This window comes from Heloderma suspectum, chromosome 4, assembly GCF_057233095.1.
Source record: "Heloderma suspectum isolate Gila_16-S chromosome 4, 16-S_ref, whole genome shotgun sequence".
Taxonomy (NCBI): domain Eukaryota; kingdom Metazoa; phylum Chordata; class Lepidosauria; order Squamata; family Helodermatidae; genus Heloderma; species Heloderma suspectum.
In genome coordinates, this window is record NC_139461.1 from 84,484,280 (window position 1) to 84,503,261 (window position 18,982).

The window sequence follows — 18,982 nt, forward strand, 5'->3', positions numbered from 1 at the left end:
CACGCCCTCTCCACCATCACCACTTTTAAAATTCCATTTCTGGTTTTTAAAAAATAGCCTCCATTGACTCTAGCCTTTTAAAACGAAGAATTGTAAAGTCTATGTTACAATTTTTTCCTGGCTACATTTGACTGTAGTAGCAGTCTTGCACTCTACATGTGTGTGTTTTTGCCAAAGACCATAAATGGCTGTGGAGTTTGGTCCATAGGTAAACAAATGTAAGTGTTTAAATACGATCTACTAGGAAGCTAGATTTTTCTTGTTCATTGTAATATGGTCATGCAAGGTAACTTTTCATTTCAGTAAATGCTGTTTGCCTACAGTGGGCACAGTGCAATCAATGCAATGTGCTTTGAGGTCTCACTAAGTCAAAGTACTTAAAACTACCTAACTTGGTTGTATCGTGTTCCGGTTCTTTTAATATGATAGTGTCTTTGTGCATACACATATGACACAGACTAGACAAGAGTAGCAGCATTTCTGTATAGTTCGTGTAATACTGGTGGTCTCAAATGGAAATGAAATGTAAAATAAAAGTCCACATGCCGTCAACAATGTTATGCCATGGAACTGAATGCAATAACTCGGGCTAATGATATTTCAGCCAATTTCCTACCATGTGTGACCACTTCATTCTGAAACTACACATTGCAAAAGCAACTGGACTATGAGATTCCATGGCTTTCAACATTTAAGGGCTCAGGGAGCTATTTATAAATCCTGATGATTTGTTCAAATATTTTAAAACGACTTTAGACTAGAGGACATCCAGCATTGTTGCATATTTTGCCAGCCCAATTCTGGATTGTTTCTTAGCAAATTCTGTTCTAAAGAAAAACAATAAGCTGGAAATGCCATGCCTGGAGATGGGATAATAAACTTAATTTCAAACACCCTTGTAAAATTATTCCTTTATGAAAAGTAACAATCATGGTTTTAAAAGCAGGGTGGTATCTATGTCTAATATAGGACAGTATACTCTGGCTCCTTTTCTTGCAAATACATATGAACATATAGATATGCAACATATTGAACAGTTGCACTGACCTGGTTTTGCAGCACAGTATTGAAACCTGGCCTTTACCTGATTATAATATAATAACTTAAAGCAAAAGCCATGACTTCTGTGCATAAATTTATTTTCAAATATCATAAATCAACTTCCAACTCTTTATTTTATTTTATTTATTTATTTTGTCTTTTTGTGTCTTAGCCACCTTGTAGTATTCAGGTGCCATTTCAACACTGACATATTGTAACAACACTTGTATATCGCCTTCCATGCCATGCATCCCTAGGTGCTTTTCATTACAGTTTTGCTGAACAGTAGTTAATAGGAACTACGTTTATCTGTATTTGTATCAGAATAGTAAGGCAGCCCCAGCCAGAACTAGAGAAAAACCACTACATTCATATACGTAAATTGTTACATACATTACTTTAGGTTAGGATTCAGATTTTCACTAGCTGTTTAGGATAAGATTAGATCTCTTTAATGTGCATCATACATGAGTAACTCCATTGGGCCAAAATATTTAACCTCAGTTTTGTTTCCTTTTTTACCAATGGTCAGTTTTTAGAATCTGGTCCAGGTATCCTGTTCCTCAACCACTGTGCCAGCACTAGCCAATTGTGTTATGAGGGGCTGGAGCTGGCAAAGAAGTTTCAGGATTACATCTTTAATGAAAGGCTGTAGTATTTCTGGTAACGTGAGTGAGACCCTGGAGTATTCACAAAGACAATGATCCTTTGTTGCTCTTCTGTTCATGTAAGGAGGAGAGGAATTTCTACCAACTCTCCTGTCCATCTGCAGCTCCCTGATGCATATCCCATACTATTCCCAAAGGTCCTCTAAGTTCCAACACCTAGAATCCAATTTTTGGAGAGTGCAGGGGGCTACAGAGGGAAGGGAGAGGTGGGAAAGCCTGTCTCATGAACATGCACTCTGCTGTGTTCATAGAAAGAAAGTTAGGATCCAAGCCAATATCTATGGATTATGACTAGTGGAGCTATATATTTACACACATTAGACAAGAAATATGAGGGTCGTGCTCTTTTCAGGTGTCTCTTTCATATACAATTTTTACCCAGTAATATTTTATTATATTAATGTTTTAATGTATCCCAATCTTAGTTGGGCTCTGTTGAGCGTACAGAGGTCTGCATGCTCAGGGGCTTTCTGGTTATCTGCAGTGAGACAGGCAATTCTTTGCACATAGGACAGAGGTGTGACATGTGTGTATGGGACGTTTCCTGTCATTGGCAAAAACCAGAAGCCCCAAAGTGGAACAGCAAGGCCACTGGGAAACACAGTAATATAAAATGTAGCTGCCACTCCTTCACTTCCAAACGGTGAGGAAGAAGGATGATTTTCAGCAGAGAAGCGTTGGGCTGGAATGGCGGTTAACCTTCCCTTTGACCACTGTTTACCCTGGCAAATGCCCCACTACCACCACCACTTTTCTCTACTTAATGCAGCAATCGTACATCTGTGAGATCCAGCAGGAGGGTGAAAATCTCCACTCCATGCAAAGTTCTGTGTATGTATCAGGACTCCCCCACCCCCCAAAAAAAACTTTTGATCAGGTTATTAGTTTAGGGTCATTGCAGAGTGAGACTAAGAACTATAGATACATGTTACATTCACAACATAAAAGCCGTCAACTTCTGATGGTTGCTAATTCTGAACCAGAAGAAGAAGTTAGACATTTTTGCCTGACACGATACTGGGAGAGAAAAAGATGCTACAGGCATCTCTAGTTATCCCACCCAGCAACTCTCTCTGCTTCTCAACTGCTAGGGAAGATTAGCTGAATGAGAGAGCAAGGCATTAAAAGCCTGCCAGCCTGGCTACTTTTCCTGTAGTGAATGTTAACATGGAGCCAGGTTCTCAGGGTCCAGTCTGAAACTTACTCCACCATTAAATTAATGTATAGGAAGAAATATAAAACCGTTAACTCCTGTTGCAGTTTATGCAGACATGTCAGGATTCTAGTGATGTAACTGCAAGCGTATAATCGTACAAATATTTAGTAATTAAGATTGGGATAGGTATATGTTAAGAAAGCCCTGTAATCCTATAGAGAACCACAGAAGGGTGCTCTTCAATTCCAGCTGAAAGTTTTCAGATTGCGTCTCTGGTTTGACTGGTGTATTCATAAGAGCAGTTAACACATAAAAATTGCAGGCATTTGTTCAGATTATAGTGAGTTTTCCCTGTAAAAATTGGTGTGCAAATTCACCCTTAATGCTGCAGTCAACAAACCCACATGATGTGATGGGCTGTCATTTAATCTTGTTTGGTCCCATGTACTTCAGTAGGAATATGTCAGCTGAAACATGCCTACTTAAGGGTTTCTGAGTAACCCTGTCGTTTTGTAAGCTGATAAGCTTGTTTATTTCAGTTTAATTGGACAACTTTGTGGCAGATATAAACATATTTTGAGACTTAATTTTTATAGTGGAAGAAAAAACTATAATGATATTTGGGTCTCAGTTTTCAGTCTTTTTCCCCTTCTTCTTGTCACATAGCAAGTTAAAAGTACCATCCCAATTAGATAAAAGAAAAAAGAAAACTATCTTGGCTATTCCCTTTATAATATATGGCAGTTGCTCTGCTAGGAAACCAAACGGAAGACACTTACATTACAAACAATAATATACCTGTAATTATTTCTGTAGTACTGTTGCTTATGGCCTGTTTCCTTTTTCTTCTCCTCCTCCTCCTCTTTTTCTCCTGATATGTATCTTCTTAAAAGTGCCAATAAATGGTAAGTTGCCCATTTGCCCCACTGAAGAGGTGTGGAGGGGGTGGGAGATTGTTTGCTTCGTACAAGTTTTGACCAACCCAGCGGGGTTATGTTGTGTGTTGGCTTGCATGTCAGTTGACATATAACATTTCATGCATTCTGTGATGCCCCATGTTATATTGTTTATTTAATACTACAGCATGCTAAATCCAGTCAAAACATTAACACCAGTCAAATTATTCCTCACATTTATCCTCTTGTATTTTCTTTCCTAGTGTTGTATCCAATCTACGTTTACATTTTTCTCCTGACTTAATAACCCATATCATTTTATGCATTTTTAAAACATTTTGCTTTCACTAACATGTGTCCTGAATCACTGTGAAAGAGATAATAAAAAGTTTACTAATCCAGGAAATACTCAAGTCCTTTTTTACTTGACGGGACTTGATGAAGTTTCACCCTGAAACTTCTGTTCCATTTAGAACTAAATACCTAAAGAATTTAAAGTGCCTAATTTATTAGTAGATTTAAACAAACAAAACTATGCAGTATGGACTATACAATGGGTTGTATCCAATGTTAGTATAACCTAAGTCCCATTCATTTCAATGGGTCTGCTCTAAGTAGGACTAGCGTTGGATACAATCCAGTGTTTTTCATTGTAAAACAATAGACGTTTCCTCTTTCCAATACATCTTGGTATCTCCCTGAATACTCAATGGAGTTCGTTTTTGTTATGGTTTAGCCCACCTAGGTAGAGATTATAAAAGATGCTGATGGTGTCAAAAACCATCCTTGCAAAAGCAATGTATCATAAACCATTGTGGAACAACTGGAAAAATCCTGGTCTGTCATTCAGTGTTCTTTTCCTAGATGAAACTCACACGATGGGAAGTGACACAAGCAGCCTGGTCCAGTCACACACCTACAAGAAGCGAGACCCTGTGGATGTGCCATACCAGACCGGGCAGCTCCATCCAGCCATCCGTGTTGCCGACTTGCTGCAGCATATTACGCAGATGAAATGCGCAGAAGGCTATGGATTCAAGGAAGAATATGAGGTGAGTGAACTTCAAGTAACACATGATGTTCAGTGTGCTCTTCTTTCTTCTGACTTAAAAAAGAAAAGAAAAGTGGTGACCAAGATCAGAAAGTGCATGAGAATAGAAGAGATGCTTAAGGACATAGGAAGTGTCCTGCTGGATCTATCTAGTCCAACTTTCCGTTCCCACAATGGACAGCCAGATGCCCCAGTGGGAAGCCCACAGTCAGGACATGAGTACAATAGCACTCTCCTGCTCATGTTCCCCAGTGACTGGATTGAGGGCCACACTGCTTGCCTCTGATACTGGAAATAATATATAGTCGTCATATATTATTGGCCTTGTAGGCCCCTTCCAACCCTACTATTCTGTGACTCTATGATCATAGCTAGTAGCCATTGATAGCCATATCCTCCATAAATTTGTCTAATCCCCTTTTAAAGCCATCAGAGTGGGTGGCCATCACTCCATCTTGTAGTGAATTTAATAGGCGCTGTGTGAAGAAGTGCTGCCTTTTATCTGACTGTATCTCCCAGGATTCAGCTTCATTGGGCGATCCTGAATTCTAATATAATGAGACAGGGAGAAAAACTTCTCTCTATCCACGTTCTCCACATCATGCATAACTTTATTCACCTCTATCATGTCCCCCCTTACTTGCCTTTTTTCTCAGCTAAAACGCCTCAAACATTGTAACATTTCCTTATAGAAGGGTTGCTTCATCCCCCTAATCATGTTGGTTGCCCTTTTATGCATCTTTTTCCGGCTGTACAATATCCTTTTTAACATCCCTAATTTAAATTATGTAAGCAAACAGCTTTGCAATGGTCTTAAACCATTAAACTGACCTCTATTTATGTTCCTTATTATTCATTAACAAGGAATTGATCTAAATTAAAGAGTTAAAAATGTTTGACTGAGATGATATTCATGCACTGACAAACTCTGAATTCTTTTATTTCATACCAGTGGGAGGATTTAGTCACATACTTCAGAAAACTTGAATAGATTTCTTTCTGTTTTTTAAGCTGTTCGGGGGTCTCCTGCATGGGAGAAAAAAGCAGGGCAAAAATTCAGTAAGTAAGTAACTCTTTTAGTAGTGGACAATCTATATAGAGGGATTTGGGCTATTGTTGAAGGTGATGTACATCATTGCTCTAATACACATTAGGGCCTTCGTTTTGTCCAGTGACTGCACTCCACCATTTATCTGAATATTTCCTTGTGATGTAGTCATGCAGCTAGCAGCCTCATGTAACTCTGTCAGTTGACCTATGAAAACATTGTGTGGTGGTGGTCAGTGCTGGATGAGGATACAAAAAAGGGAATTCTTGTGTGATAACTGCCTTGGACCAAGGAAGAGTTCCAAGTAGGAATTCATGAGCAACTGAATGCTCACAAAGGTTCTAGATGCTCACAAAAACATCTTTTTCACCTCCCCCTTCCAGGCCAAGAAACATATTTTGGGGCAGGTACGATGGCTGCAGAGGTATTCCCAGGGCCCAGCACCAGAGTCTCCTTTTCTTTGGTGGAAATGACATGTGGAATGTCAGGTATTCCCAGGGATCCTGGGACATGTAGTCCCAGTTGGGGAAAGACACAGCCTAGGGCCTGGGACTGCCTCACTACTTTTCCTTGTCCCAAGCTAAGTTTCCTTTCAGGTGAAGGGAGACGCAGCAGCAGCTCCCCTTGATCCTGCTTGCAAACATTCTAGCAGGGGTGCTTGCTCATGCAGACTCCTACCTTCAGTCTTGGCTGCTGGACTTTGGTCTTTGGTCAAACTAGGAGGGAGATGCCAGTGTAGTAACTGGCTTCCTGTTTTGACATCCTTTCCTCCACAGCTTCCTAGGGAAGAGGTGAAGCTTGTAAGCTGGGAGATTTCCAGGGAAGACATTGCACTTCTGTGCCTTCCCCGTTATGCAAGGCTTTTTGCCAGTTTGTCTTCATTTGGACAGCAAACACATTTTTCTGCAGGAGAAAATACTGAAAGCGACAATAATTTCTGAGAACAGTTTGACACATGCAGAAAACCGGATTTTCTTGCAGTTTTTTATACAGCCATTTATAGGGCTGTATCAAAGCCTAGTAGGCAGTCTTGTTTTACATGTGTTTGCTGTGACAAGTCACAGCCAAATCACACCTCCAACCTGGATGCTCTTCAGTTGTTCTTATTTCATGTTCTGCACAGCTGGGTCAATAGATTGCAGTAATCACTACAGGTCATTTTCTATTGTATAGACTACAAATACCAACCAAAACAAAACGCAGTATGAAACATTGGATGGAAACAGGGGACGTTGGCAAGCCATAATGAAACATATCAAGACAACTAGAGAAACTGTGTTGTCCAGTATTTGGAAACTTCACATTTTCTTGCTTCTTTACTTACAGCAATGAGTTTTTTAAATAACCATTAGAAACAATATGGATCTGTGACAGTTTGACCATTCTTGAGATGGAATTTGTATTTTTACTTTTTTTTATCGTAAAACATTTTTAGGCTGCTTTTCTATTAAAATAATTCCAAGTGGCTTACAAGAAAAGAAAATAATAACTGAATAAGATAAATAATGGCATTTAGCCTTGCTAGGTTCCTCTTTATTTTTATTAAATGTTTTATGTGATGGTGGAATATTTTAAATGTAAAACTGGATTCTTTGTATGCTGGTACTCATGGGTAAATCCAACTGAAAAGATTAAAATAATCTGACCTGTCTTTCTGAAATCACTTGGAGTTGCCTACGTATAAGTGATGCCAGGATGACACCCTTAGTGATTTTGCTGACCTTCAAGGATAGTAAATATGTTTCGCTAATGACAATATATGGACCCGTATACATATGTTAACCCTAAAGTTATACTACTTAACTACTTAAGCAAGATGAATCCTGCTTCCTTCATAAAAATCTCCTTAAACAGCTTTACGCTACTAAAAAACTGTATAGCCAAGAACTAGACATTCCCCTTTCGACCTTCCAAGCAACAATAGCTAGACAAAATACAGGAGGTCATAGATCATGTACAAACTCACCCCAAATATGCAGTTGAATAGAAATCCCACCCCCAGACTAGAATGCCACAGCAGCATGGTTCGCCTTGTCTCACGTGTGGATTCTCTCCCAGAAGATGAATACATTCCTTCCAAGACTGGTTCAGACATATATATTTGAGTTAGTGCAGATTTCTCATTTAGATCAGTCATTTAATACCTCTTGCCACCATTCTTGTCCTGTTTTTGTTTGATAACTTTTGATATGGTGATAGGTACTTTTTCAAGGAGGTCACTGATTATTTATATAGCCAATAGTGGCCCAGTTTGCACATCAGTCTAAACCATGGTTTAATGCAGGGGTAGTCAACTTGATGATTTCCAGATGTTTTGGACATCTGGAACTCCCAAGAATTCATGACCCATAATCCCAATTGCCGTAATCCCTGACCACTGGCATGCTGGTTGGGGCTCATTGGAGTAGCCATCCAAAGCATCTGGAGGGCACCAGTTTTAGCATTATGAAGACAAGCCATAGTGAGCCTTAGGCTTGCACACATCCCCCTTCCCTCCTCCTCCCATTTCCGTTTAGATTTAAACACAATTTAGCATTATATCCAAATCCTAAACTCTGGTTAATCATAACTATGGTTCGCTGAAACAAGCCACCTTCTTAAAATGTGGTTTGAAGTTGGCTTGTTCCAACAAATCACAGTTAAGATTAGCTAGTTTATTGGGTTCAGACAACATAATAAGATGCGCTTAATCTAAAACAGAAATAAAAGCTTCTGAACTCCTTGTAGCCATTCTTCAAGCAAGCCTGAGATTCACCTAGGCTTATTCTCCTAAAGCTAAGCTATGATTTAGCATTACATCTGAACCAGCCCAACATAATCAGTTCTTATTTTTTTGCCTTTTATTGTAATTGTTTATTGGGTATCATATTTTGTTTCTTTGTTTCTCTGTCTTTCCATTTATTTCCTTTGTACCATATATTTCTCATAAAATGTTTAATAAAATCCATGTTTTAAAAAAGCTAATAAGGATACATTTTTCAGGAGTCAGCTAATTATTTAATATAGCTACAGTTTTGTTACTCCAAAGCAGGGCACAATCTTTTATGTTTCATTTTCTGTAGAAAATCAATTTTTGTGGTCTCCATTTACATGTAAACAGATCTTTGCTGAACTGTTATGTCCTCTATTAATAGAGTATGTTTGCACAAGCATGCACATTAAAGAATTCTATAATAAACTCAGTTCAGTATCTTTGAGATCATTCATAGCACTCAGGTCTACAGCCATCTGTTCGCTTATTCTCTTCTACAGTGAACAAGAGGACTGTCCCTAAATAAACAATATTCCCTAATTTCTCATTCTCTTTCATAGCCTTTAACTCTAGGATTCTTAATGACTATCCCCATTTACTAGTGCTGTGGGAGAAGAACGTTAACTGCTAAAAATTATGATTTGGAGACATCAGAAAATGCTGCCGGCACTTCCATACTGAACAAAAATGAGACCATGTTACCGAAGTTTTGCTATTCAAGTTTGGACGGATTTGGGGCTGCATTTTGCTGGCTTCAGACCAAAGGTACTATAAATTGCCCTTTATTAGCCTCACATCCTCAAATGGGCTGATTAGGATAAAGATTTAGCAATAACATGTCCTGATGCGATCTACAACTTCTAAAGCTTGTTGTGGAAATGTGTTGGATTTCAGTAGGAAATCTGGGACACAGGAAGCGGCCTTACGCTGAGTCAGACCATTGGTTCATTGAGCCCAGTACTGTCAACATTAACTAGAAGCAACTCTCCGGGGTTTCAAGCAGGATTCCTTCCCAGCCCCGCTACTTGGAGGTGCCGGGGATTGAACCTGGGACCTTCTGCATGCAAAGCAGGTGCTCCACCACGGAGCTACGGCCCCTGTAACCTGTTTATTTTGTGAATGTTTATTTTGCCATTTCATCTTGATATTTGGGAGATACCCATTACTCCCCTATGAGGCTATGCATGGGTTAACTCAAGTTTAGAATGATGTTACATAGAATCTAAGGCCTGATCTTCCATCCAGAGAAATTGCCTGGTGCAGCTGGTATTTCCTGCAGATGGTTGATCTAATGTTTGACTGACCCCCTATCTTAAAAAAAAAAAACCTGTCAGTACCTAAGAAAGAAGAATGCTGGGGAGAGAATACCACCCTTGAATATTTCCCTCCAGCATTCTACTTTTCTGCCTGTGTAACCTTCACTTGAATTGTGATCATACAAGAAACCACCCAACAACTTAAGTGGATAAACTGCAAAACAGACAGCTAATGTTCATGACAGAAATCCTACGTACACTCACTTAAGATTATGTCCTATTAAGCTCCATGGGACTTACATTCAGGTATACCTTTGTGTGCATTTGGGATGAATTCATCAACACAGACCAGGAAAAGCAATAATAGTAGGGTAGAAGTCATCATGGTAGATTTCTTAACAGTGTAATCAGAGTAATGAATAACAATGTAGTGGGCTTCTGATCTGTTGATTAAGTTGTTAATCAAGACTCTGCGGTACATCGTATGAGTGAATCTCATGCCTGAGTCTTTGGAGCAATTTGTCTTTTAACATCCATACCCAAAAAGTCTTTTTAAATGTTTAGGCAATGCACCTTCAATTATAGCTTTGACAGATACATTCACTGTAGTAAAGAATTGGCATAATAAAGTAATGAGGAAAATGCAAAGCAAAGACTGTTGGTTGATGTATGTGTTACTGAAACATGGCACTGAATTTTTGATCATACATAATCATCTTTTCTTCATATGTCATATTCATTTAAAAACTGCAGTCAATTTTTAGCTTTCTTTTTAAAAACAAGCTGATTCCACTATTGCACACAGGAATCAACTATGCCTTTCATTCACATAGATAGTGTGCATTAATTTTTATTGGATGCAAAGGCAATATAACTTCTTTTATAGTTTATTGTTGTCCTTAAAAGAACATTAAGCATAAATTTATTTACTTGTAAATTATGGAAATGATCTTTTACTTGTAATTATAATATTCATTATTAATTATAAATGGACGCTTTACATTTTGTATGGATTGTATGAATTGTCTGCAAATAATTAGGTATTTTATTCTATTGCTTTTTTATAGCTAAAATATTATTCTTAGCTAGTTAATACATTTAAATCATATGAAGAGGGTTTAGCCGCAAAAATAAATCCACTATATTTTCAAATAATGCCTGTAGTTCTTTACGATGCATGTGTCTTTGAAGATCTGTAGCAATACATTTATCATTGTTGAAGATCATGTTTTGTAAGCTTATCTTCTTGATAAGCAATTTTTTAACACCAGCAAGCATCTCATTCTACGCACACACATGCGCACACACAGTGAAGAAGAGTTGATTGTTTTTCAGAGGAATTAACTTCCTGAATAGAGAGAAGTCTTAGTTGAGAAGTATGATTAATAGAGCAATCCTATGGCTTCTCAGACAGCATCTGAGGAGCCATAGGATGATGCAAATTCCCACCCCGGAGGCAGTAGACACAGCTACGACCTCAGGGGCAAGAATGCGAATGCAGATTCTTCCACCTGCCACCCCTCGAATCTGCCGAGGAAGCACTGCAGCAGCTTCTCTCCAGAGAATGCAACAGCATCCTTGGAAGAGGTCAGACAGGGAGACAAGGAGGCATGCCACTGGGCAGGGAGAGGGGTGAAAAGGAGAGGCCTCGCTCTACTTGATCCAAGAGGCTTTCTGTTGCCATCCCCACCCACTGGAAGCTAAGTCAGAGCTAGAGGGACTTACTTAACCAACTGGCTGAAAATGATTAAATGGAGGACGGAGAGGCTGTAAAAGCCTCTGTCCTCCTGTCCTGCCTGGCTTTTGCCTGCAAGGCTTTGGACAGACAGAGGGCTCCCAGATTGGAGCCCTCTGTCTATCAAGTATCAATTCCTTGTGCTCTAAAACTATTGGAAGTTTAGAAAATCAAGATCATAGCACAACGTAATTAAAAAAATCTATTAACACACTGGATACATATTAAAATTTATTGAGGAAAGGGGGAAATTGGGGGCGGTTTCCCTGACATCGCAAATAATGTTTTGAAAGACAGGAATGCGATTTAAAATGACCTTGACAGAATAGTAAACAGGGCTGAAACTTAAAAAAATGAAATTCAGTAGAGACAAATGTGACACTGATGTTCTGCATTCAGGCAAAAAAATATCAAACGCTCAGATATAGAATGGGAGATACTTAGCTTGGCAGTAGAGTACATATTAAAAGAATCTTAGCATCTTGGGATTACAGTCAGTCACAAACCAACATGAGTCAGTGGTATGATGCAGCTGCAAAAAAGGCTAATGCAATTTAAGGCTGCATGAATAGAGCAATAGTTTTTAAGTCACAAGAAGTAATAGCTCCACTTTATTCTGTGCTAGTCAGATCTCGTCTGAAGTACTGTGCAAAATTCTGGGTGCTGCATTTTGTAGGATGTAGACAAATTGGAACACATTCAGAAGAAAGCAGTGGAGACGACCATGGGTATGGAAAACAAGTCCTATGAAGTTGAAGAAACTGAAAATATTTTGCCTGGAGGACTGATGACTGAGAGGGGTCATGACACCTCTCTTCAAATGCCTGAAGGATTGTCACATAGAAAGGGCAAAGACTGCTGCTCCAGTGGGCATGGCTAAATCTAATGGGCTTAAGTTACAAGAGGGTAAATTTCAGTTGACGTTAGGAGAAATATCATAGTGGTAAGAGCAGTTTGATATTAGAACCAATTATCAGGGTGGGGGCTCCCCTCTCAAACAGAGGTTGGACAACCATCTGTTCAGGATGTGCTAACTCTGGATTTCCTTGGTTGAGCAGGTAGTTAGGGTAATCACTGGATGGCCTACAAGGCTCACCTCCAACTATATGATTCTGTGATTTCTGGCCTAACAGCCCAGTTCCCTTCCTCTTGCAATCCTTTCAGCAGTGAGGTGGCATAACACCTGTGCTGAAAGACTGGCTGCCAGTTTGCTACCGGGCCACGATCAAGATATTATTAATGACATATAAAACCCTAAACAACTTAGGATCAGGTTATCTGAAAGATTATCTCACCATGTATAGACCCATTAGACCACTACAATCTTCAAGGGAGGCCTTGTTGTCCATGCCACATCCTTCAGAGTCCCGCAGCAACATGTCAATAGGCCTTCTCTGTGGACTTCCCCTCTGTGATATATCAGGCACTGACTACCATGTGCTTTCAATGATTATTAAACACTTTTTTGTTTACCCTGGCTTTCCCACTATTAACTTATCTAAATGTTGTTGTGCTTTTATAATGATGTATTGTTTTATAATTTGTGGTAAACCGCTTTGGGATTTTAAAAATGGGAAGTGGTATATAAATACTCATTTATAAATATTATAAATAAATAAATATAAATAAATTGCCAAAAGGATCCTTTGGGAAAGGGGATTTGGGCTCTGAGTGGTTTGTAGAGGCCAGTTGCCATCCCCTCATTATGCTTTTGGCAATGAAGAGTTAAGCTTCCTTCATTATCCAAAGGATTCTTTTGTAAGGAACCAATCGGCAGGAGGACCTAGCATTGTCCCACACAGCGGCTCCTCATGTCAGCTGGCTAGGAAACAAGCTACACTAGTTACCCACTCAGCCAGCACAATTTCTTCTTCCCTTGTAGGTTGTAGGTTCAGGACTAGGATCTGTAAATTACTCTGACTTGCTGAGGATATTTCCTGGCAGTATCAATGTGAAGAAAGTGTGCATGCACAGTCCTTGCCTGGGGTGGTTTAGGGGACAGACAGAGGTTGGAATCCTCATTAAATTCCTGCAAAAGTAAGGGGGTCCCGTTGCCTCCCTTTTCCTCTCCCTGCTCAGGCTCTTGAGATGTTTGCACAAGAGATATACTCTATATGTATCAACTATCTATTTACCAGTAGATAGATAAGTGTGTAACCCTTGGATCAGCAGTACGGGTAGACGAATCAGTCTGTTTCCAAATGTGTCAGTTTTGTATTCAATCCTAAGTCTGTTCCATCTAATTTCCACATCAGTCAGCAATTTTTTTAATTCACAAAAATGCAAAATTATTTTTTATGCAATTTTCCCTGACATACTTATTTTGTAGACAACTTCCCCTAATATATGCATTTGTGTATACAAATTTTGAGCTGAGAATTGCATCGCAAAATTTGGAGAACTGCAGAATGTGAAGATAACTGTTCTGAGACACTTATTAGTCCAGGAAGTACAAATTAGGTCAGTTCTCCTAAAAATGCGGACCAAATAAAATTCTCTGTCATCCTTAGTCAGCACCCATGGCTGAGTTCAGAGAATTTTGTTTAGCAGGAATGGGAAACATGTGGCCCTGCAATTACTCTCCAAATCTCATCAGCCCTAATCAGCATGGACAATAGTCTGAGATGATGGGAGATGTAGTCCAACAATATCTGGAGGTTCACATGTTCCTCACCCTGATGTGTAGATTCAACACCCAGCAGACACAATAAATGTTGACATTTCGTTCAGATATCTCCAGTATATCCTATCTGAGACCTTCCTTAAGTGTCTGACCTTTCTGGGTGACTGACTCAAAGAGTATTTGACTAGATGGGTCTTTGATGTGATCTACCAAAGCAATTATTATATTAGATTAACTGCAGTCCTTTACATATCTACTCAAAAGAAAATGCCCTGGAGTACAATAAGGCTTACCCCCAGGAAATTGGGTAAGGGATTGCAGACTAAATTTATGGGGTTGTCACTGAGTATTCCATCCTATAAACAAGGATTCAAACTTGCTTCGTGAATGATTTTGATCAGGGAGCGCTTCATTTGTGTGAAGAGGCCCCAGGCTTAATGTAAGACTGTAAGTGTGATTTCAGTGGCCTGGGAATGTATCTAGATATGCAGGAGAAAAGAAACACCTGTTAAAGCCACAAGTGCCCTGACAGAAGAAAATTGGAAATCCCATGTATCATAGACAGACGAGCCTGCAAATATTGGTTCTCAGCCTCTGGCAAGCCGCTTGTACGCTTCCACCACCAGGCACAATATTCTACTTTCGGCACTTTGCCACAAAAATTAAGTTTGCAGCGGCCTGACTGAATCATGTGCCTGGCAGCAGATACACATGGCTGGCTAATAGCTAACTTGGAAGCAACAGCTGCAGGGTTCTCCAGCATCTATTATATGCTGACAGGGTTACATGACTAGGTGTCCACTCTGAGTACATCCAAGAATCCCAGCTTTCATGGGTTATAGACAAGCATCTCAATATGCTTATAACTATGCAACATTGTTAACCAATCATTGTTGTGTACATTATTTCAAGCAATCTCTGATGGATTTAGTAAGAAGCAGATGCCAGGCCTTACAAAGGAAATATTTCTTGGAACTCAATTAAAAATATATACATTTTCTGAATAGCCGAATGCAGAAAATAAAGGCTTCACCTATGTTTTTATTGCTTACTGAATTCCAGTAAGTTGGTTTTATAAAAGAGTATGTAACATGAAACTGCAACGTGTATGAATCGTGATACATCCCAGAGAACTGATAAATTTCTTTTTTTTTTCTTTTTTCTTTAAGTATACACAAAATAGAAAATCAAGGAGCTTATTAGAAATACGTTTCCTAGAAAGTTCTTCATTCAATACTCATTCAGTATGAATGAGGGCAGGGTAGACTTTGGGAGGATTCCTGCACAGCTCATGAGAGCCACTACTATGGCCTGCATATCTCATGAGAGCCACTACATTTGTGGCTACATTGGTCATCATAGTTGTGCTGCTTGTACATGTCTTGCTATTCACTATTCAGGCTGCCTGTAAGTGAACTTTCTCCAGATGTGCCATTTAGTTCTTCTGTGTTGGCAGCTCAGTTTATGGGGAATTGCATTGTTAAAAGGCAGACAAGATTGCTAAATATATATGTAAACCTATCACCTGTTCCTGATAGAAAGAACTAAATGTTAACTAAATTGGACGCTACTCCTTGTACTTATGTGCACCATTATGCAGTATATAAAGTGGAGGTGGGGAATGAGCTGAAACCACAACCTTGTATCGTTTATGCTTTTGATCAAGCAGTGGGAGCATCTTGATCCTTTTCACATGCCACCGATTGCTCCTTTCCTCAAGGGAGCATTTAATCAAAATAATGATGTTACGTAGGCATGAATTCAGATGTGTTGAAAGACAAAAGTATAAGACACAGTTGACCATTGATTAGTTGTAAAGGCTTTCTAAGAAAGAAATAACAATAAATATGCCAAGGGTCCATCGTATGCATAAGCCACTGATGTCAGGGATGGGGAAAGCACCGCAACATTGGCTTGGGGCCAGTGGCTGGATTATCATCTGTCAAGAGATGCTGTAGTTGCATCCTGCATTGCAGATCTTGCATTGAGCAAGCGGTTGGGTTACCTCCAAAGTCTCTCCCTGCTGCATGATTCTGTTTCTGAGTAGACATACAGATGGTTGCACTGCTAGCTAGCTACTAGCAATGTATTTTTTTAAAAGAAATTGTCATATTAGTGCTTTCAGACTGAGAATGGCTCTTTATACCTGATGTCTCCACTAAAGCTTGATATTGAAACAACCTTGCAGTTTCAGTACCCAGAGTCAGGAGCTATACCTTGTTCACTTATCTGCAGTCTCCCGGGTTGGGTGTTATTTAACTCTCTGTCAGTACCGGTTCCAGGCTTTTGAGGGCTCTTGGGCAAGACACCCTCCATGGGCCCCCTCCCTCAGTGAGTCTGTCCTCTCACTGCCATGGTCACCAGCCGCTATTGCTCCTCCTCTTTCTCATCATTGTTCCCACTTGCTTGCTTGCTAGTCAGAAAGCCAGGGAGCAAGTAGGCAGTGGCAGCTACTGTCCACCTCCTCACCACCTTCATTGACTGTGCCAGAGCAAGAGGCAGGGGAACAAGCAGATTACAATGGTGAAGAGGAGGAGCCAGGGTCATGTCAGTGCAGCTCTGCTGAGGTGGGGGCCCTTGGCACGTGCCCAACCATGCCTCCCCTTGATGCTGGCCCTGCTTCTTGTGCATGGTGAGATGGGTTTGGGAAGGACAGGAGGGAAATGATCTTTTTCATATATGAAAACTTTTCTGCTGTCCCAGAAATATAATTATGCTGTTTATCTGAGCACCAGGTTCGGGGGGGGGGGGCTGGGGGGCTGGTTGGGTCGTTTTTGTTCCTTTGCTTTTACAAAACTGTCACTCATGCCCTCTGTTCTTCTGTTGATCTAATCATAAAGTAATGATGGCAACAATTCTAATGCCAAATCAGTAGCTTAAAAATACTGTTGAAGTAACACTTGGGTGGACAGAATGTTAGATTAAGCCAATATGTTTTCCTCCTTTATGCTTAAAACCGTGGAAACAGCTCTAACTTTCTAGCGTCAGCAGCTGTGTTTGAGTAAGTGTCAGCTGAACATGATTCAGTTCTCATCCCTCACTACACCCAGATATATATGCAGACAAATCTGGTGTCAAGGAGTAAAGGGATATTTAACTCTCAGATTGGATATATAAATATACTACTCAAAGATTTGTCACTTCACAGTGCTTCACAGGAGGTCTTCAGTGCAGGCAGAACATGCCCCATTGTCAAAGATCCGACTCAGAAGGCACACAACTGGGTACCCACAACAGATCTATCTGCTGTGGATACAACCTCAATGAAAGGGATAGGCTTTGATGGCTTTGGAAGTGAATGAGGCTTGTCTCCTTGGTGAAGCCCAGGTGTCACTGCCGCTGGACCCTCTGTAGGAGAGCAGCCGCCCTCCTGCTCTTCACAGGTCACAGCAGAGCCACCTTAGGTGGGCTGCTTGAGCAGAGAGGTCCAAGACATCTCTTTCCCTGCCTGAGGTGAAACCAGCCAAGGGCAGAAAGGATCAAGCCAGGATGGGCTGAGGGAAGAAACATTCCACCTTCCCTTCTTTATTATGCTTATGCTGCGGGGGGGGGGGGGGGGACAAAAGGAAAGGAGAGTTTCAAAGGAGCTTTTAAGGCAATGGAGACTGCAGGTCCAGGGCTCCAATCCAGATTGGGAGCAGAGGACAAAGAATTAAAGCCCCTTACCCCAAAGCTAGATTGGGGGGCCTTGCACTGGCCATTTGTGAAAAACGACCCTGCTTTGAAGGACAGAACTGTATGATTAGGTTACAAATAATTTGGGCCTCAGGGAGGTATGACAGCAGTGAGAATGAGAGAGAGAGAGAGAGAGAGAGAGAGAGAGAGAGAGAGAGAGGAAGATACATAATATATGGAAGCCAAATAAATTCAGTTGTAAGCATAGGAGAAAAAAAAATGCTTTATTTATTATGCCTAATGTGTTAGGTATTTACTACAGGTTATATCATCTTTCTGGATACCCAAAAGCACTTCTGCAGCCTTTTCCTTTCTTAAAAAATGAGTATGTATAAAGACTTTCCCCACAACTCTGTCTGCTTAGCTTTATTTAGCACAAACAGTGTTCTTGGTGCTATACAGAACTGTTATCCTGCTCAGGGGACGAACAAGCTCTATTCAGTGAACAAGGTAGAACTTGGAGAATGACAAAAGGGTAATGAAGAAGGAATAAGGCAAAACCAGTTGGCAGCTGTGCTAAACAATGTGAGGACAGAGTAGTTCAAGAAAGGTTTGCTGACGACATAGGTCAGGAAATGGGACTAATTGAAGAAAGAGGCTGGATGAACAGGAAAATTCCTTTTACTGCTCGTCACACAGCCTGCTATTTTGAAGCTTCTACACATATCCATGACAGATATCACACAACAGTAAGCAGTCTAACCTCTGCTTTTTGTTGATTACCAATCTTCTGCCATTAACTTTGCAAAAGACTGTATCTGATGTTGATAAAACACTGAGACTGCAGTCCTGTTCACACTTGCCTGGGAGTAAGTCCCATTTAACTCATTGGGTCTCACTTCTAAGTAAACATGCATAGGATTGCTCTGTGAGTGGGGTGTAACAGCAGAATTATAGGAGACAGCTCATTTTTATTTTGTTTTATTGGAGGCTATATGATGGTAGAAAGCAGGCTAGGGGTTTGTGGCGCGCACATATGTACATACCACATGTGTCCATGTGGTGTGTACCAGTACCACCTTCAGGACAATAGTCTCTACAGTTCCTCTCTTCCTTTAACAGCACTATGTCCAGCAGTATG

General features: G+C 40.2%; 1 protein-coding gene across 5 annotated transcripts in view; it reads left to right on the forward strand.

The window, feature by feature from the left end:
- PTPRM (protein tyrosine phosphatase receptor type M) overlaps positions 1–18,982 on the forward strand; it is a 616,517-nt gene that overhangs the window by 505,251 nt on the left and 92,284 nt on the right. For all 5 annotated transcript variants that reach the window (XM_084849822.1, XM_084849823.1, XM_084849824.1 and 2 more), the window contains one exon: positions 4,626–4,813. In XM_084849822.1, the coding sequence (XP_084705948.1) occupies positions 4,626–4,813 (188 nt within the window). The remainder of the gene's footprint in view (positions 1–4,625; positions 4,814–18,982) is intronic.